The sequence below is a fragment of the Carlito syrichta genome, unplaced genomic scaffold (genome assembly GCF_000164805.1).
Source record: "Carlito syrichta isolate Samal-C Ts95f unplaced genomic scaffold, Tarsius_syrichta-2.0.1 Scaffold302919, whole genome shotgun sequence".
In the NCBI taxonomy this organism is placed as follows: domain Eukaryota; kingdom Metazoa; phylum Chordata; class Mammalia; order Primates; family Tarsiidae; genus Carlito; species Carlito syrichta.
This window is the reverse complement of record NW_007247015.1, coordinates 132,065-153,487: the sequence shown is the minus strand read 5'-3', so window position 1 is coordinate 153,487 and position 21,423 is coordinate 132,065. Positions and strand designations below refer to the sequence as shown.

General features: G+C 40.2%; 1 protein-coding gene across 3 annotated transcripts in view; it reads right to left on the bottom strand.

The window, feature by feature from the left end:
- The window catches only part of EFCAB14 (EF-hand calcium binding domain 14), a 43,855-nt gene that overhangs the window by 12,062 nt on the left and 10,370 nt on the right, over positions 1 to 21,423 (bottom strand). For all 3 annotated transcript variants that reach the window (XM_021711924.1, XM_021711923.1, XM_008057281.1), the window contains 4 exons: positions 9,546 to 9,644; positions 5,629 to 5,739; positions 2,804 to 2,908; positions 1,602 to 1,793 (listed from right to left, as the gene is read on the bottom strand). In XM_021711924.1, the coding sequence (XP_021567599.1) occupies positions 1,602 to 1,793; positions 2,804 to 2,908; positions 5,629 to 5,739; positions 9,546 to 9,644 (507 nt within the window). The remainder of the gene's footprint in view (positions 1 to 1,601; positions 1,794 to 2,803; positions 2,909 to 5,628; positions 5,740 to 9,545; positions 9,645 to 21,423) is intronic.

Genomic DNA, 21,423 nt, shown 5'->3' with positions numbered 1-21,423 from the left:
GCAGCCTCGACCTGCTGGGCTCCGGCGATCCTTCCGCCTCAGCCTTCCGAGTAGCCGGAACTACAGGCGCGCGCTACCATGCCTGGTTGATTTTTGATTTATTGTAGAGATGAAGTCTCGCCAAGTTGCCCAGGCGGGTCTCGAACCCGTGGGCTCAGGCAATCCACTCACCTCAGCCTCCCAAAGGCACAGGATTACAGGCTGAGCCACCGAGCCTGGCTTTCAGAATACTTTCAACAAAAATTACAGAGGAGCGGGAGATGGGAGGAGAGAAGGAGAAACGCCACAGAGAGACAAGGCTGAAACTGGTGCTTCTAGTTGTTTCAGTCACAAACTTTAAAACTTTGAAATATAAAAGGCGACAGAATTTTTACCCCAAACCATGCGGGTATGATGTAGTTGGAATAAACAGTAGGACAGATGGATACTATTACCAATTTTCTCTGCTGGAGAAAAAGTGGGGCAGGGGAGAGACAGAAAGGTGAGTTTGGGGGTGGTAAGTTTTCACAATAAGCCTTGAAAACCAGTTTTCAAGGCATAATTCTCAGCCAAAATTCCTAGCCCCTGCTTAGTTTAGTTGAGTTCAAAAAGGTTTTTAAAAATAAGGCTCCTTTAATCTTCACAGCTTTGTAGTAAATTACACACCCCTGTAAAACAGAAGGAGGAACAGGCCTTCCTACTCTACTCTTCAAAGTCAAGTCCAGGCAACTTGCCAAAGTACCACTGTGACAGAGCCCGTTCAAACACTGCTTTCCATATGCCAGAGTTTGACTTTATTTGCGGGCTTACTTCCAGTTTTGGTGGTTACTTGAATTTATAGTATAATTTCTTGTATTTGATTTCTATTTTTTAATATATGCCTGTGTCCTTGCTATATAAAATCTTTAAGGGTGGGCCTGCAGCTATTAAAAAAATAATTGACATGGATCCCTGCACGATGTTTGTGTGAAAGGTGATTTAAAAAAAAAAACATTTTATGCACAATAACATGAAAACTAGTAAACTATGTAAGGTCAGCCAGCAGCTGTGATTCAGTTGGTCACTCAGTGACCTTATATGTAAAATGAGGTGTTAGACTCTATGACCTCTTAAGTTTAGAAATTGGTCTGCTTTAAATGACTTTCCTGACATTATATGCAATATGCTTCCCTTAATATACACATAGAAACAGGATAAATCAGGCTTTAAAGAAATGGCAAAAGATTTTTGGTTACCATCACTGCCATGGTCCACTGCTAACAACTTTAAAAAGAAAAGATCAAGAAGACCTCCTTTGGAAATACATGCCAGAGCTTCCCTACCAGCTGGTTCACTGGTAACATAATAGGGGGCTTGTCATCTCTGCCAACAACTTGTGGTGATGCCTTGGCAAGTGACTTGACCTCCACATCTCCCTTTCCAAATCGGGACAAACACTGTCTATGCCATTCACATCACAGAGCTAGTGTGAGGATTAAAGGAGACATGGATTAAGTACAATATCAATGTGTAGCCTCTCAAATATGTCAGAGATTGTTCTCATGAAGTGGTGGAATGTCATCCGTGCACAGACAAAACACACTGCAACACAGAACATGTCACAAAGATCTGAAAAGGCTTACCATGCTCAAGGACAGGTTTGCTTTCTTTTCTACCTTGCTTATAGCAACCACATCATTTTCTATCAGGTTGACTCTCTGGGTAAGATTACTGACTGTCTCATTCATCCCCTCGAGTTTAAGATCATTCTGTCTCTGGTACTCCACTAGGGCACTGTTTACCTCCTCTAAAGAGTTGTGAAGGTATAGGATATCCTAGAGAAGAAATAAATCAAGTTGTGGAATCCACTAAAAATGCATATTAAACAAGCAGGCCAGCAGCATCCAACAACCATTATGTCAAGTTACGGAAGTAAACTCCTTTTTCTGGTTTCGACCACCAGTTGTCTGTCTCTGCTTTGTCCTTCCCACTGTAAATTGCTCCCAATTTACTCCCTCTGTAATTGTTTGACCTCAGCTAGACAGGAGGGGGAAAGAGGGAAGAGGGATACCTTCATGATTCACTTTCTGGTCCCTGAAAGCTGAGAGCTTGGGAATTGATTTCCTTACCTCACCTGCTGGCGGAAGAGCTTGTTGGGTTATTAACTGAAAGGCCCATTAACCTAATTTGTCAGAACAAAACTACCTTAAGAACAATACCAATTACTGAATTGGCTCATGTAACAAAACCATAACAAGTAGTGCATTATTTAGTACAAGATTCAATTATTTTTATTGACATCCTTTAGTACTGATTGCTACTTAAAAAGGAATGATGACTATAGGTTTTAAAGGGCATTAAACTCAGGACAGGAATTCTTCTTAGTGAAGATTTCTGCTATTCTCTTTAATGTGATTCTGAACTCAATATTCTTTTTTCTTCCCCTTGGCGTTTCGTCTTTAGACTTTAGAAAATCCTAATTTTCAAGGATATGCTTTCTAACATTCTTAGAATTTACTATGGCTCAAAATAGCCATCATTCTGGATTAATCTGCTATCCACTCATCTTTAACCTGACCAGATAGTTATTTTTCATAAAGAGTTTTAGGATAATCTGGCCATTCTATGTCTTTCAAGATATGAAAAGGATTTATTCCACTGATTGAAATGCAGGAAAAAACTGCAAAGTGCCAGAGAAGAAAAAGGACAGCAATATAGGTCCCCAAGATACCAACACACACCCCTCTGCTCAGCTCCCAGGCAGGCCCCATAACACTAAACCCAAACTTGGCTGCCTCCATAGCCAACTGTGGTCATGGAAAGTTAAGCTAGAGGCAAAGAGTACCTGTTTCAGATTCTCATTGTGGGTTTTATTGTCAAGTTCTGATGTGGTTGAAGGTGATGGAAAGATCTGGTTGCTACCACTGGTCTCTTTCAAGAAGTGCTGATTCTGTTAAGAGGAATGGAGGTTAGTGTAAGCAACAAGTAATTACTAGGTCTATTTAACCAACTGGGATGGTCCTAGAACATCCTAGCCTCCCCTGGGATGCATCTGCCCATTAATCAACAAGTATTTCCCAGGATCCTACAAGGTAACCAGTTTTGTGCTTGGCCCTGAGAAGGTCCAGCCTAAGCATTGGCTGGACCAGCAGCACCCGGATTACCTCAGGAAACTGAGATCCTTCTGTTTCTTAGTCTGTTAATGAACTTCCTCAAAATCGTTTCTCATCTCCTCCATTGCCTGTACTCCCAGAGAAATTACAGAATGATCCTAACTTTCTAAGGACCAACTCAGTCTGAACGTGGGACAGTGTCCATCGGACCAAATAAGTTTGGACATTAAAAGGGCTGCCAGTCATGTAACTACTGGCTTTGGGCATTGAGCACAACCACCAACCAGGCACATTATTAGTTTTTCCCTTACAGCACATGCCAAGACTTGTTTGAGGGTTACCCTTCCTTTTCCATTCCCTCCCCACTGCTCAGGTTTCTCTTTGCAGAGACTGAAATATAATGTGTTCATATACACTTTTTCCTTTAGTGGGAACTTCGCATGGCTTAATCCTTCAGAGCCCATAAGTATGACTTATTCAGTATAAAGCCTGCCAGTAGGAGGATTACTATTGGCAGCCATGGAAGTTTAAAAGAGGCAGATTTAATTACAACAGAATGCAGTTGGTGAAAATAAATTGTTTTCCTTGAAATCTGAAATCACAGACATTTATCAATGCTGCTTTTATAAAAACCGGAAGGCAACAATAAAGAGGAAAGGAGGGGAGGGCAGGGGGTGGTGGGGGAGGTAACCCATGGTTCGAGAAAGCAGAAGTTTTTCAGTCAGGAAAAATTATTTTAGAAAATAGCTAATTACTTATAGACAGAAGCAAGATATTAAAGTAAGACTACAAGAATTACTGAGTTAGAGGGATCTTTAGTATTATGGGCCACAGAGTTACCCAGTAGCAGTTAGAACTAGAAACAGGGGTCTGGACACCTAGATCAACACTTCTGCCTCTGGGTTAGTCCCACTAAATAACATGAGGAGAAATGATTCTGAAAAAAAGGAAAAACTCTCCCTTCTAGAGCTCTCTAATATAGCCCAGGTCTCCTTTGGTACAAACTGCCCAGTTTAAACTTAGAATTCTGAAGCTTGGGAAAAGCTGGGAAGGAAGATCTAGAAACTGCTAGAAACTGGTAGAGAGGCTATGGAACTTTTTGTGTGCCTTGAATAGTTCTCATTTCAAATGAGTTGCAAATAACTCATTTCCCCAGCAACACAGCAAGGACTGTGCCATCCTTTTTTGCCCTTTATAAATCCTTCACAGAGTTGTCATCTATTAAGTGATCAATTAAGGCCTCTGAATGATTACGGATTGCCTATACCTGCAACAGCATTAAGAAACCCAGAGACATTTGAAAACAATTCCTGGGCACTACAGGGGTTTGCTTCTGTCTCAGTTATCTGTTGCTGCATGACAACTCATCCCAAATCTTTGTGGATTCAGACAACAACTGATTATTTTTCATGATTCTATAGGTTGACTAGGCTGGGAGGCAGGAGGCAGGGGTAGCTCTTCTGTTCCATGTGGTATTGGCTGCATTCAATTGACAGCTTGGCTGGAGCTGGGACATTGGAGATGGCCTTTCATTCACTAGCATGACTCTCAGTGCTTGGGAGTCTGTCCCACTCAAATTCCCGATGCACAGAATATGGAGAAATGTAAAATTGTTTTCATTTTTTTTTTTTTGACTTGGAGTCTCACTCATGTTGTCCAGGCTGGAGTGCAGTGGTATATTCATGGCCATTGCAGCCTCGATCTGCTGGGCTCAGGCAATCCTTCCACCTCAGCCTTCCAAGTAGCTGGAACTATAGGCATGCACTGCCATGCCTGGCTAATTTTTTTTTTTTTGAGTTGGAGTTTCTCACTCTGTCACCCAGACTGAAGTGCAGTGGCTGCTCCCGGCCACTGCAGCCTCGACCTGGTGGGCTCCGGCGATCCTTCCGCCTCAGCCTTCCAAGTAGCTAGAACTACAGGCGCGCACTACCATGCCCGGCTAATTTTTTGATTTATTGTAGAGATGAGGTCTCACCAAGTTGCCCAGGTGGGTCTCGAACCCACGGGCTCAGGCAATTCACTCACCTCAGCCTCCCAAGGCATGGGATTACAGGCTGAGCCACAGAGCCCGATTTGCCTGGCTAATTTTTTAAAAAATTTATTGTAGAAACAAGGTCTCACCAAGTTGCCCAGGCTGGTCTCGAACCCCTGGGCTCAGGCAATCCTCTTGCCTCGGCCTCTCAAAGTGTTGGGATTACAGGCTGAGCCACCATGCCCAGCTTCAAATTGTTTTAAGCCACAAAGTTGTGGGGTGGTTTGTTATACACCAACAAATAACTGAGATACCCTTCCTCTTCCATTTCTTTCTTCTTCATTCTCTGTCCTACTCATTCTATCCTCAGGAGCTGTGTCTTATCACCTGCTCTCCTCCGTACCATGTTTGCAAAAGACTCAGCTTTTAATTCTATATACCATAACTGCTTAATCTACAGATTGCAGAACAATCAATATATATTGCTTATTTTGTTCAGATAAGTGGAGAGCTGGTATCATGACTCTTATATAGAAAGGGTGAGCAGGAGTGTTGACTTTCTGGAGCATTTGCAGATCTCCTTACCATGTCACTCTGCAGTAATTCCAGGGTTTTCTTATGTTCATCCACAGTTTTCTGTATTGCCTCCACAGCAAGATGGACACTGTTTAAAGTATTGCCAATGGAAGCTACACTCTGAACAGAAACATGTAGGCAGGTCAGGGTTTTTTTCCTTTTTAAAAAAGCTTTTTAAAGATATAACTGACATGTAATAAACTGCACAGATTCAAGATGTATAATTACTGACACATATACAATTGTATATCACAATCAAGATAAAAACTTTTATCACCTCCAAAAGTTTCCCCGTGTTCCTCTGTAATTCACCCCCCATCCCCACTCAACGACTGATCTACTTTCTGTCACTACAAAATCAGTTTGCATTTTATAAATTTTATATAAATAGGACAAGTGAGCAAATAGAACTTTTTAAAGTATGACTACTTTTACTCAGCATAACTGAGATTCATCTGTGTTATAGCTATTCAGGTGAGTAGCATTCCATTGTATGACTGTATCACAGTTCATTCACCTGTTGATGGACATTCGGGTTGTTTTCAATATTTGACTATTACAAATAAAGCTGCTGTAAACATTCATGTACATATCTTTATGTGGACTTATGCTTTCATTTCCCCTCATCACTTGCTTTCTCATCATTACAATACCAGGAGGTGAATGACTGATCACATGGCAGATCTATGCTTAACTTTAAAAAACTGCCAAACTCTTTTACCAAATGGTTATGCCATTTTACATTCTCGCTAGTAGGGTGTGAGTTCTTGTTACTCCACATCCTCACCAATGTCGGTACTGTCAGTCTTTCAATTTTAGTCAATGGAAGTATATATTGTGATTTTAATTTGCATCAAACACTGACCTAATAAAAGTCAATGTTTTAAATTATTTTACATATCTTCAAACTACAAATTCCATGCAGCATATACTAAGACTATTAACAGAAACTCTATCTATAAAACAAGAAATTTTCTTCTTTTTTTTTTTTTAGATTGGAAAATAGAGTTTATTTAAGAAGTAAATTGGAGAGAGAGAGAGGGGTGATTAACTTCCCAAGGTAGGGGAGGGGGCTAAAGCTAGGAAAACATGGTGGCTATAGCTCAAAGAGCCTTGTGGCCAGAAATTTTCAAAGAGCAATGGCCAGAAATTTTCTTAATTTAAGGAACTTTTTCTACAGGAAAACAGAATCTTTCCTAAAGAAAAAATATTATTTTACAAATATGGAACCCACAGATAAGGTTCTCTCACAAACTGCCTCTGTCAAGTCCTACTGCTTGAGCTAACTCCACTTGTCTGGAGCAAAGGAGGATTTTTTGAGCAATAGTGGGTGCTGGGAATTGTTTTTGGCTTTGAGAAATCTAGCATCGCACAGATGAAGAAGTCCATTTGGCAGTGTATATTCTTCCCGTGCTGTAGAAACCTGTCAGCAACCACTGAATAGAGTTAGGCATAAATAGTGGATTACTTTGCTTTCACCAGGTCTAAGAACCCAAGTGGACTGGGGACTTGGAGATGTGATTCAGGTCATCTTTTTAAAAAGGCCTGTCCTGAGAGAACATCTTAAAGCGTGTTAGTATTTGGGTGTTGGCCTTTTATTAAGACATGTTGACAGTCTTACAGTGCCACATCAGTATTCTTAACCAAAGTCATTTTTGATTATACTACTATCTAAGAATCTGAGAGAGTAAGAGATGATATTTTTAAAAAATTATATGAGATACACTGAAATTAGGTATTTGGGATGACCTATTGCTTCAAAACTGAGCCACCTGTAATAAAATAAGTACTTGGCATTATAAATGCACAGATTTGCACAGAAATAACACACTAGATAGAAGTCTCTAAGCTGGTATGCTTTCTATGCAAGCTCTGTTGTTACAAAGTACAGGCATTCAAAGATACCTACTGTTCGAGAACCCTCACTGGCTGGATGTATGACCCCATCAGGATGCAAGAAGATAGTAAGCTCTTGTTTAAGGATTTTTTTTTTAAAGGAAGCAGCTGATAGAACCATGTGAACTCTGGAGCAAAACTCTGAAACTAGTATTCCCACCAACCACAAAGTGCCTGGTTTACACTGGAGGAAGTGCCACAAATGTTTACTGAATTACTGAATGCAAGAATAAACCAATTTCCTTTTCTAATGCAAAACTGCCAGAGTTGCTTCTGTACTAATGGCTATAAAAGGCTACCTTTTCCCCACTTGGCCCAAGGGAAGCCCTTGGCAAGAATCTGACCTATCAAAGCATCAAAGTTGTTCCCACCATTGTTTTTTTGTTTTTTTTTGAGTTGGAGTCTCATTCTGTTGCCCAGGCTGGAGTGCAGTGGCATGCTCACAGCTACCCCAGCGTCAACCTGCTGGGCTTCAGCGATCCTTTTGCCTCAGCCTTCCAAGTAGCCAGAACTATAGGTGTGTGCTACTACACCCGGTTAATTTTTTGATTTATCGTAGAGACGAGGTCTCACCACATTGCCTAGGCTAATCTCAAACCCGTGGGCTCAGGCAGTCCTATCACTTCGGTCTCCCAAAGTGCTGGGATTACAGGCTTGAGCCACTGCACCTGGCCTGTTTTTTTTTTTAAAGTTGTAAGTAGATGACCATATTGGACAAGTAGCAAATTTTGGGGACTGAGCACACACAGATGGTGTGGCTATAAAATAGCAAGTTTTGTTTCTTCTTGTGGCTTGGCAAATTCTCACTCCATTGTGAGATCAACTTATATATCTATAAAACCTGGCATATAATCAAATCAAACATATCACACCCTAGCTTTTAAAAGTCAGAGATCCCAGATTTGATACCCTGAGTTTGGGGAATCCCTTCTTCCATTTCCTGTTGCAAGGGATGATGTTCCTTGTATTCTTTTTTTTTTAAATTGGAGTCTCACTCTGTCACCCAGGCTGGAGTACATTGGCATGCTCATGGCTACCGCAGCCTCGATCTGCTGGGCTCAGGTGATCCTTACGCTTCAGCCATCCAAGTAGCTGGAACTACAGGCACATGCCACCATGCCTGATGAATTTTTTGATTTATGTAGAGATGAGGTCTTGCCAAGTTGCCCAAGTTGGTCTCAAACTCATGGGTTCAGGCAATCCTCCCACTTTGCCCTTCCAAAGTGCTGGATTATAGGTTTAAACCACCGCACCCGGCCTTTTCCTTATATTTTAATTAGGCACCTTCTCCCTTACTACCTCTATCCATTCTCCCCATCTAGACCTAAGAATCCCTGAGAATTGTTATTCACATGGTTAGTCCTTATCTCCTGCTGAATCCCAGGGATCAGGTAAACAGAAATTCCAAACTATTAGTTGTCTAAGCCCTGGAGTCTAGGGTATATACATAGGAGTGAACTGCTCAGAGGATAGGCATATTTACCTTTACAAAATATCACATTGATTTCCAAAGTGATTTTTTATCAATTTATACTCCCAGCAGGAGTGTTTGAAAGTTTTCTTTGCTCCACATCCATTTTTTCCTGAATTTTTAATTTTTGCATTTCCCCAGATCACATTTTAAAAACTTTCTCAATCATGGAAAATAACAGAGAATTAGAACAACTTTCTTGTACCATTGGTCTGCTTTCATGAAGACACTGTGAATGACGAACGGAAAAGGCAAGAAGGCAAGTGTTGAAAACAAACCCATATACACTAAGAGTCCCAGCAGAGCAATTCTGGAACTTGGAGAGCCAAATACAACGGTGTGAATCCATATAAATCACAGATGATGTCACCTGTTGCAAATTAAAGGCCCAACTAATCAGCCCAAAATGAAGTTTTCCTGAATCTTTAGAACACAATGCCATACTCTATTACTGTTTACTTGGAGCAGCTGATTTCAAATGCCAGGTTTTCACAGAAAACTTGTAAAAAGCTGGAATGACAGCAAATGGTTACTCTCAATACCCAGGCATGGCACCTACCTTTTGAAGTCCCTCTACAGTGACAGGCAGGCTGATCAAGTCTGCAGCTGACTTAACATTGGCTTTGAGGTGGTTTACTGCAGAAGTCAACAGAGAAATCTGAATGAAAAAGAGTAAGAAACAATGAAAACAGAATTTGTAGAGTACATGCTTCCTTTACAAACTCTATGGTTGATGATGTCAAGGAACCCTTGGGGATTTTATGTGTTTCTGTGACCCCATCAGCTCACAGGTGTAGAGAAACTATAGTACCTCGGGTAGACTTGAGGTCTGGGAGGCAGCAATAATATCCCTTCTCTTTCTGTCCAATTTAAACACTAGTGCCAAAGAGGGAAAGGCAAGTATTATTCTTTACCCTAGTCCTGGCAGCTACAAGATCTAAAACTCTTAAATTACCCCAAAGATGCAGTAATTACAATCTTTCAACAATTGGACAGGAAGAAAGCTTATAATCAAGGACCACTTCATGATTTCATTTTGGTAAAATATAACACCTCAGTTATTTACCGAACTTTTGTTCCTGCCCAAGCAGGAACATATATTATAAAGTAAAAGCCCATCATCACAAAATACAGTCTGCAGGAACTGTACCCTGACAACCTGAACAGCACTTTTGACTACTTGGGGATTTGATTTTGGTTTAATAATGTGATTAATATTTCAAACTCAATAGCTCAACCAAAGCATTACTTTGTATCCTGAAGGGGCTCAATAAATACCCAGACTCACTGATGCAATGAATGTATTAAAATAGGAATTGAATCAAAATAAAATGTGGCTTCCTTTCTGCTATTTAGGTGTAGAATTCTAAATAGCTGGTCTTCTCTCTTGAACAGGAACTGGAAGAAGCTATATAATACTTAGTTTCAGGCTGCAGAGATAATATTCTAACAAGTCTTGTAGTGTGGCTCAAAATACCTCTTGAAAATTTCTTAGTTTCAAATTGCTTTCCTGTTCCAAATTCTAGGATGAGAACACAGACCTACCAACAGCAAGTATATTAAGAGTGGCCACCAAAGTTTCTGGGCATTTGCTACAGGTCAAGCATATTGGTAGGCACCGGGGGATATAAACAAAGCAGAGCCCGATCCTCTACTTAAGCCTTCAATAAATGTTTGGCCTCTTCTCTGGACTAGATACTGCTGCAGCTACTGTGAAATCAGTACCATGGCAAACAAGACCATGAGGCTCTGCTCTCATGGAGCATACAACTAGTAGAAGGTGACAGAAAAACAAAAAAAGAAAAGAATCAGACGGTAATAAGTACTAAGCAAAGAGTGTAAACAGAGTTCCCTGAATAAACAGTAACACTGAACAAGGGAGTCCAGTGAGAAGCCTAGGACTTTGGGCTCTCCCTCTTTCTTTTTAGGAGGGTTAAGGTCAGAGGCTTAAGACAAATTTTCATTCATTAATGCAACACATAATATTGAGCCCTATTATACACATCTATGGTGAACAACACAGGTGTCAGAGACCTTGTAGTGTTTACATTTTAGTGCAGAGACAATTTTACATAAGAGAAATATCAGACAGTGGAAAACACTAGAAAAGCATTAAAATAAGGTGACTTGATAAGAGTGACTGGGTAGCTACTTTAGATTCATTGGTCTGAGAAGGCCTCTATAAGGAGATGAAATTTGAACTGAGATCTAAATAAGAATCATAGGAAGATTACATTTCAGGGCAGAGGGAACTGCTAGGGCAAGTCCCCAGTACAGGACAGAACGTGGCATATTTAGAGAATAGAAAGAAAGTCAGGTGGAAGGGACATATAATGTGTGTGTATGTGAGAGAGAAAGAGAGACAGAGAGAGAAGTTGGAGACCAGAGATACCTGAAGGGGCCAGAACAGGCAAAACTACACAAAACAAGGAGACTGATTTTATTTGAGGTTTGATGAAAAGGGGTGTGTAACAGGATAATTGCATGAAGAAACCTCATAGAAAGATTACTATAGCTGTCAGTAGAAATGGGGAGACCAGTCAGAAGACTATCTGGGTAGTTTAGGTAATGATTTAGAACTTGAGTGGTAGTAGAGACAGCAGCAGAAGTAGAGATGGTGTAATTTGCTGAGACTGTGAGGGGTGAGGAAGACAGAGGAATCGGGAAACTCCTAGATCTCTCACCTCAAGGAGCTTTCAGTATAGCTGAGAAACAGAGGAAGAGCACATTAAAGAAACAATCACTAGATGTGATACTGAATAAAGTTCTGAGAAAAGGATATCAGTGCAAGTTGAAAGGGACAGGCTTCACTGAAGTAGGACCCAAATCAGACTCTGATGGAGAAGTTAGGCTTTTACATATAAAAACAAAACAGGCATTCTTTCTAGGTTAGAGGGGCAAAGATGGCATTGGAGAACAGGGAACAACAGTATGAGTAGGCTTAGGAGTACTTTTTAAAATATCGTATCTCAGAGTCAATGTGGTTTCTCTCCATAAGACTGTAAGCTACATGTGATCAAGGACCATATCTGTTTTACCTTCCACAATACACTTGGCACAAAGACAGGCATACAGTGTTTACTGAATGAATGAATGAATGGCTGAGAATGAGCAATCTGTGTCTGACATGGGCACTGAGAAGGCTAGTCCAAACAGAGTAGAGGGCACAGGCCAGGGGGTAGGAAGTAAGGCTAGATAAGTAGTGAACTTATTTTTCTCATCAGTAAAATGGGTATAACAATGAAAACAATAACTGTCTAACAACCGCCACATAGGGATATGTGACAGTTTTAAAACATGTTTTCAAATTCTTTGATAAGTCCTCCCTTCAGGAAGTGAAACCTAATTCCCTTCCCCTTGAGTATGGCCAAACTTAAGTTACTTGCTTCTAGTCAGCAGAATAAAGTAGAAGTGACAATTGGGAACTTTAGAAATTTAGGTCACAAAAGGCACTATGCCTTTCCCTTTGCTCCCTTGGATCACTTGCTCTGGGGAAGCTAGCTGCCATGCTGTGAGGACACTCAAGCAGGCCCAGGGTGGAGCAGCCCATGTTGGGAGGAAAAGGCCTCCTGTGAATAGCCATGTGAGCCTTCAGATTAGGAAGCCCTAGCTGACAACTGCAACCTTAGAGAATGGTCAGAACCATTCTGCTAAACTGCTTTAAAATTCCTGACCCATAGAAACCATAAGACAATATATGTTTGTTGTTTTAAGCCACTAAGCTTGGGATAATATGTAACCCAGCAACATATGACTAATACAGACTATGAGAATTAAATGAGATACGTAACTAAAGCTCTTAGCATAGTACATTTTAATGCATTGTTTAATGGGAGCATAAATTGGAAAAGCCTTGTTAGAAGGTTATTAGGAATATCCATACTTAAGTGACATTCTTTAGTAGTGAAATTTTTATTTTGAGTCGGACTCTCTCTGTCACCTAGGCTGGAGTGCAGTGGCATGCTCACGGCCACCACAGCCTCGAGCTGCTGGGCTCAGGCAATCCTTCCACCTCAGCCTTCAAAGTAGCTGGAACTACAGGCATGTGCCATCACTCCCGGCTAATTCTTCTTGATTTATTGTAGAGATGAGGTCTCACCAAGTTGCCCAGGCTGGTCTAGAACTCATGGGCTCAGGCAACCCTTTCACCTCAGCTTCCCAAAGTGCTGGGATTATAGGCGTGAGCCACCACACCCAGCTTAGTAGTTAAATTTAATAAGCATTTAACACATAATTCTCCATAAGTACTCCAAAATATTCGGATTTCAACATTGGAGCTCTCTCTATCCATTTAAAAACAAAATGGGGCAGGGCATAGTGGTGTGTGCCTGTAGTCCCAGCTACTTCAAGGTTGGAGTGAGTCATGATCATATCACTGCACTCCAGCCTGGGTAATAAGAGTGCCTATAAAAAACAAATAAATAAAAATAAAAACAAAATGTCCGAGAAATCTCTGCCCACAGGGAGATACTCTCAGCAAACTATAAGGAGGTTTTTCACCCATGCCTTTAAAAATATATGAATAACATCTGGGTTTGATAAGGACATACGGAAACAGCACTTTAATAATGCATTGTTTAATGGGAGCATAAATTGGAAAAGCCTTGTTAGAAGGTTATTAGGAATATCCATCAAGTTTGGAAATGTTTACACCCTTTAATTTAGCAACTTCATTTTTTGAAACCTACTCTAAAGATTATTAGCTCATGCGCACAAAGATGCATGCACAAGGATATACTTTTCCCTGTAATAGCAAAAAACTAGAAAAAATCTAAATGTCTATCACTAAGGAGGTAGATAAATACAGTGAACAAGCAAGTTGTAGAACATCTATTAAATGACCCTATTTATTTACACACACACACACACACCCTTAACCCATAACCTAATTTATTTTAAAAGTTGTTATGATTTTGTAACTATATAGAAATAGAACTGGAAGAATGCCGCCTAGATGACTGACAGTGAACAACGGGGACAGGGAACACACATGTGGGTGTGTGCATTTGTGTGTGATGGTGGCACAAACTGAGATGAGGAATAGAAGGAAAATTTTCATTGGAGTTCTATATGTACTTTATTGCTTAAATTTCATATAAAGATACATTCACAAATTACTTATGAATTTTTTATATGCTTGAGTTCTTGCATTAACTTACACAATTTTTAAAAAGATAAAAGATGAGAAAGAAATAAACACACAGGAAAAAGACAATACATAATTTTGGGAGGGGTTTGATGGATTTTCTTGGCTGAACCTTTCTTCCATGCCCTCCATTGGGCCTTCCAATACCACCTTAATGTGCCCAATCATAAAGTGTAGGAGGGGCTTCCTCTCCCAGGTACATTTTCCTCAGTGCCCCAAAGAATGTACACAGTTGGCTCAAGACCAGTTTGATGGGCAAGAGTATAGTTATTCCAAATGCTCCATATTCCAGTCAAAAGATGAGTCATAATTTTTATGCATATTATATGACTTTTCGCTAGAATAATTAATTTAACTTTGCACTAGAAAAATAAAAAATAGCTACCATTTGCTTAATAGATCATGTTATACCATATAGTTGAAAATGCTCCTTTTTATTTGGGGGCTGAAATTAAGTGTTCTTTAAATAGTAAGGAAAAAAGTTACTGAAACAGACAATGCTGAATGATTATGAGCCCTAGTAGGGGCTCAACATCATATCCTTTTAGCTTTATTTATTGAGCACCTATTGAACCCCACAGGGGATACAAAGATGAGGTGTAGAGTGGGAAAATAGAAAGAAACAGGTTCCCAGGACTTGGACATTTTAATATCAGTATTTCTACATAGCCTGTATGATGTTGGGCAAGGCAGGCTCTTTAAGTCTCAGTTTTCTTATCTGTAAAATGGAGATACCACCTTCTATTTCTTAGAGCTATACAAGCAAAGCAAGGAGGTCATATGTGCAGTGCACCTAATAACAGCCAGCACAAAGAAAGCATTCAATGAATGGAAATTATCTTCAATACCATCATCATCATCATCACCACTGTCACTGTTACCATCACCATCATGCTTAAGACTTAGAGTAGAGTACAACCTTCTGGTGCAATGAGATACCTATGCAAATAACCATCACATAAGGTATTTGGACCAGGTGCTAGAAAGAGATACAGAGAGTATTACCTAAATTACCCTTCTCTCTCTCTGCAGAATTCACCTGGCCAACTCTTACTTGCTTAGTTACCTTTGTCTCTGGCCTCTTTGCACCAAACTATATTGTAGTTTTAATAAGTGACTAAAATTCTCTCAACATACTATGTTGTCATTCATCTATGCTGTTGAACATACAGTCAGTTCTCATTATTAGTGGTGGTTATGCTCTAAAAAGTTGCAGTAAGCACCGACTTAATGAATATTGAACCACTGCTCCTAGGGGAAACACAGGGTTAGGCTATTTTTTTCTTTTTTGAATCAGACTCTCACTCTGTGCCCAGGCTGGAGTGCAGTGGCATGCTCACAGCCACTGCAGCCTTGACCTGCTGGACTCAGGCCATCCTTCCACCTCGGCCTTCCAAGTAGTTGGAACTACAGGTGTGTGCCACCACATCTGGCTATTATAATTTTTTATTGCAGAGATGAAGTCTCACCAAGTTTTCCAAGCTGGTCTTGAACCCGTGGGCTCAGGCAACTCTCTCATCTCGGCCTCCCAAAGTGCTGGGATTATAGGGCGTGAGCCACCATGCCCAGTCAGGGTTAGCTTCCTATGGTCCCTCTGCTCACATTTTTGTCAACTGATCAGTATAATACATAACCTTGTTTTATGTGTGTTTCTGTTTAAAGACATCTTATTTAATGCATAGTGTTGACTCATTAGCATTGAACTCACAACCAGCAGAAGCCTAACTCATGTCTGAAAGAAGCCTATGAAACACACATATTTACTCCATAAGGTACATCACGGTCTCCTTGCACTTAGGAACACTAGACAGCACTTTAGCACTATGCCTGAGGGATATTTTAAATAGTGAAATCACGAAGAGAAAGCATAAAAATGTGGCACTAACTATACCATAAAAAGATATTTGCTTATTGTATGAAAGCTGAAACAAGAAGGCAGCATATCACCTTGTTCAATCTCAGTTATAAACGTACACGTTTGGTGACTAAAATTTTTTGCTGCTGCTCATGTGTTGGTCAATGATTGCAAAGTGCCATAAGTATACATTTTGAGGTTACAAATAAAATAAGCAAGTAGGCAAATTTGCAAATACAGAATTCATAAATTATGAGAATCAATTGCATTAATATTTTACTCAGGATACCCTCTCTTTCTGCAGAATTCATCTGGCAAACTCCTATTTGCTCTTCAGAACTTAGCTCAAGGTATCTGGAAATCTCGCCTGGCTTCAGTATAGGTTAGGTACATATTTAAAAGTACCCTCACAATATTCATTTGGACCTGTTTCTTATTACTTATCAGGCTGTTTTAAACTTTTCTGTCTCCTCCATTTGACTATAAGATCCTTGAGGGAAGGAACCACGTCACATCTTTTTTGGTTTTAAATCTATTATGGTTTGAAAGTTTTTCTAAAATATACATTGAAACCTAAGCCCCAATGCTGGTAGAGGTAGAGGTAGAGCCATTGGAAGGTGACTTAGGAGGGCTCCTCCTTCATGAATGAGATCAATGCCCTCATAAAAGAGGTCCGAGGGAGCTTGCTTGTCTTTTTCACCATGTGAGGACAACAGCAAGAAGGGGCCATGTATGAAATAGAGAGTGAGTCTTCACCAGACACTGAATCTGTTGGCATCCTGATCTTGAACTGGAGACTTCCCAGCCTCCAGAACTGTAAGCAATATATTTCTGTTGTTTATTTTTATTTATTTATTTATTTAATTAATCAATATTTTTTATTATGGTTTTGTGGGGTACAGTTAAGGGTTAGGTGTACAATTACGTTTCATTCAGGCACCCTGTTGATAAGAGGTGTTTTCCCATCCCCAGACAGATATTTGCTACTGTTAATCCCATCCTCCCCCCCCCATATTTCTGTTGTTTATAAGTACCTAGTCTAAAGTGTTTTCTTATAGCAGCCTGAACAGACCAAGAGAGAACCCAAGGCCTAGACACATAAAGGAAACTCAGTAAATACTTGTTGAATTGATGGCCTTCAAGGAAGAAGGAGGAGACTCTCTTTACTGGTTGAGAGGGAAAGAGTATAGATCAGAGGTTTCATAAATAAAACAGAAAAGTAAATGAGATTTCAGTGACTAATTTAAAGCTTTTTCAGGGCAATATCTGATTTTAACTTTTTCAAGCTGATGGGTTTTTTTCCAGACTGCATTAACTTCAACACTTTGTGATAAGAACAATTCTTGTTAGGTGATATAATACATTTCTTATTGTTTAAGCCACTTTGAATTGCTTTTAAAAAATGCCACTAAAAGCATTTTAGAAAAAAAAACAGTTTAGATATAGAAACATGGTTAAATATGAAGTTTATTTTTAATACCTATTTTGGTTTAGGACAAATGTCTCTTACTTGAACAGACCATCAGAGATGTGTAACATTAATTATGGAAAAACACTCAGACGGAGTGCTGAGCTCCCTTAGGAAACAACACACAGCTCTGCTTCCACCACCTGTCCTTCCGGGCCTATGCTAGCAGAGAATTGCTCTGTATCAGGCTGACTTCATAAGTCAGTCCCAGCATCTTTTAAGGTATATTGAAGCTAAAATGGAAAGGGGTTTCCGTTCAATCTTTCCCAATTTCATATATGAAGCCCTATGACTGAAGTAAACTTTCTGTTTATAGCAAGTCCTTGAATAAAATTGTTTTGTTCAACATCATTTGGTTATAACACTGATGAGAAAAAAAAATTGATTCCCAGTTGGGGCCACTGTCTGTGGAGTTTGCAAATTCTCCCCATGTCTGCACAGGTTTTCTCCAGATACTTCCACATCCCAAAGCTGTGCAAATTTGGTCAGTTGGTGTGTTTAAATGATCCCAGTCTGAGTAAGTGTGTGGGTGTGGGCGTGTGCCCTGTGATGGAATGGCATCCTGCCCAGAGTTGGTTCCCACCTTGAGTCCTAAGCTCTGAGCTGCTGGGATAAGGCCTGGCCACCCACAAACCTGAACTAAAATATTTGGATAAGTAATTATCTTACTTTATTAATCTTTCTTAAATGTATGTATAGCTTACATTAATCAATGTTTAATATTACAAGTGTTTTAGTCTTTATTTAGAAGTTTAATGATGTTTTTGTGACCAATATAGGCCGTAGGAACTTGTTTATATCTACAGTCAAAATGATTTCATTATATGTCATTTTGCTTAAAGTCACAGTTTCCAAAAACCTACTGATAACGTTGAGGACTTATTGTACCTGCCTTCCCAGGTGCTTCTTTCAATAAAAATAATGGCCAGGCCAAGAATAAAATGAATTTTTGTGTCGAGAATCCTGCTTAAAGAGAACTTAGAAACCGACGTATGTCCCAAAGATTTGAAAATCTATGTGTCTTCTCACACCATGTACAATTTCTTGTTTGACTCTTCCTATAATGTCAATTTACAAGATGGGAGATAGCTGATTGACTTTGCGTCTTCACACTAAACAACCTCATCTTCCTCTCAGATTGGTAAACTCCATGACTACCTCTATGAAATCTATGATTCACCCCAGGAGGGATACTGATTATCTGTCAGTGCTTCAATGTGGTCCACCTTCACTTGGTGTAACCTCTGGCCAAACTGCTCATTTGTGGTGGGAATGCAGGTAAGGGTGGTTTATCTTACTGTTTTTGCAAAACAGGTGTGTCTACCTGCTGGTCTCTAATTACTGACAGTCCAAGGATGAAGGACAACTAGTAAAGACTAGGAGCTCATCAACTATTCATGCATAATTAAAATAATGAAATAGAACTGAATAGAAAATAGTATAAGGCACTATACATATTAAGGGTGAGCTACGGTTTCAGAAAACTTTATTTCAGTTTCACACAGGTATACATATGCTTACTGGGTAATGATACAAAACATTTTTTTTTTTTTTGAGTTGGAGTCTCACTCTGTCACCCAGACTGGAGTGCAGTGGCCGCTCCCGGTCACTGCAGCTCGACCTGCTGGGCTCCGGCGATCCTTCCGCCTCAGCCTTCTGAGTAGCCGGAATTACAGGCATGTGCTACCATGCCTGGCTGATTTTTTGATTTATTGGAGAGATGAGGTCTCGCCAAGTTGCCCAGGTGGGTCTTGAACCCGTGGACTCATGCAATCCACTCACCTCAGCCTCCCAAAGCGCGGGATTACAGGCTGAGCCACCGAGCCGGCTGATACAAAACATTTTTTACTGTGGGTTCCAGGCAAAAGTTTGGAAGCCACTGCCCCAGGTCACTGATCTTTGGTCTTAAGTGCCCCATTCCTGAACCATTGCTGAAAAGTGTTGCTTTAAAATTATTTGCAAGCACTTTCTTTTTTTTTTCTTTTGAATTGGAGTCTCACTCTGTTGCCCAGACTGCTGGAGTGCGGTGGCTGCTCCTGGCCACCACAGCCTCAACCTGCTGGGCTCTGGAGATCCTTCCGCCTCAGCCTTCCAAGTAGCTGGAACTACAGGCACGCGCTACCATGCCCGGCTAATTTTTTTGATTTACTGTAGAGATGAGGTCTCACCAAGTTGCCCAGGTGGGTCTCGAACCTGCGGGCTCAGGCAATCCACTCACCTCAGCCTCCCAAAGTGCGGGATTACAGGCTAAGCCACCGAGCCTGGCACAAGCACTTTCTTTTAACACAATGCTCCCTGGCACTGGCTCATTCTCAATTTTGTGATTCTACTCTAAAGAAGAGAATAATCGTAGTCCCAACAAGAATGACATATCTATTTTTTAAACTACTTTGCATATGTACCATTCATCTGGTATTTGACTTTTCTTTTCAATGCACATATCTTTCCTAACTAAACTGGAAAAACTAAGGAGTATAGCTATCCAGTTGCAACTATAGCACCCTTATATACATACAACATGCTTGATCAACATCCTTAGAATAAACCCCTTTTCTCTGGCAGAGTCCTTCTTTTGGAATCAATGCCTACTGAGCTCTGGTTAGTTTAGGGATTGGAAAAGTTTACGTTCTAGGCTTTGCCTGCCTGGCTAAAATATTTAGCTAACTCTACCACCTGCTCCAAAGTTATTCTAGAATAACTTGATAATTTCCAGGTTTGTTTTGGCATAGTGTATAGCACTACACTCTAAGGCTGCAACTGTAAGACTATAAACTCAAACAAAGTAAGCTATCATTAGCTAATAAACATAGGATATTCATTTTTGTGGGAGTTGGATGACATTCCTTTTCTTTTCTTTTTTTTTTTTTTGAGTTGGAGTCTCACTCTGTCACCCAGGCTGGAGTGCAATGGCACATTCACAGCCACCTCAGCCTCAACCTGCTGGGCTCAGGTGATCCTTCCGTCTCAGCCTTCTAAGTAGTTGAAACTACATGTGTGTGCCACCATGTCCGACTAATTTTTCTTGATTTATTGTAGAGATATGGTCTCACCAAGTTGCCCAGGCTGGTCTCAAACTCCTGGGTTCTGGCATTCCTCTCGCCTCAGCCTCCCAAAGTGCTGGGATTACAGGCGCCTGGCTGACATCCCTTTTCTACTTGATACGTACATTGTTTTGTAGGAAAAGGTGACTCATGAATTTCCAACTATGTGCAAAAGATAGTCGCATTTCTATACACTAAGAATAAACAAACAGAAACCCAAATAAAAAGCACAATCCCATTCACAATAGCCACACACACACAAAAAGAGGTACCTTGGCATCTTCCTTACCAAAAACATGAAAGATCTTTACAATGAAAACTACAAAACACTTCTCAAAGAAATCAAAGATGACACAAACAGGTGGAAAAATATTCCATGCTCATGGAATGGAATAATCAACATTGTTAAGATGTCTATCCTACCTAAGACTATCTACAGATTTAACGCAATACCCATTAAATTACCAGCAGCATTCTTCTCAGACCTGGAAACAACAGTATAGGAATTCATATGGAAACATAAATGACCACGAATAGACAAAACAATCCTCAGCAAAAAAAAAAAAAACCAAAAAAAACAAACAAAAAAAACAAAGCAGGAGGTATCACACTCTCAGACTTTAGACTTTCTCATAAAAATACAATAATCAAAACAGTCTGGTATTGGTACAAGAACAGGCATATAGACCGATGGAACAGGACTGAGATCCAGAAGCAAATCCTCAATTTCTCAACCAACTCATCTTTGACAAAGCCTCCCTTTGACAACTACCAGAGAGAAGAGAACCTATTCAGTAAATGGTGCTGGGAAAACTGGCTGATTACATGCAGAAGATTAAAACAAGACCCCTGCCTATCCCCATACATAAACATCAACTCTAAACGGATTAAAGACCTAAATGTAAAACCTCAAACTATAAGAACCTT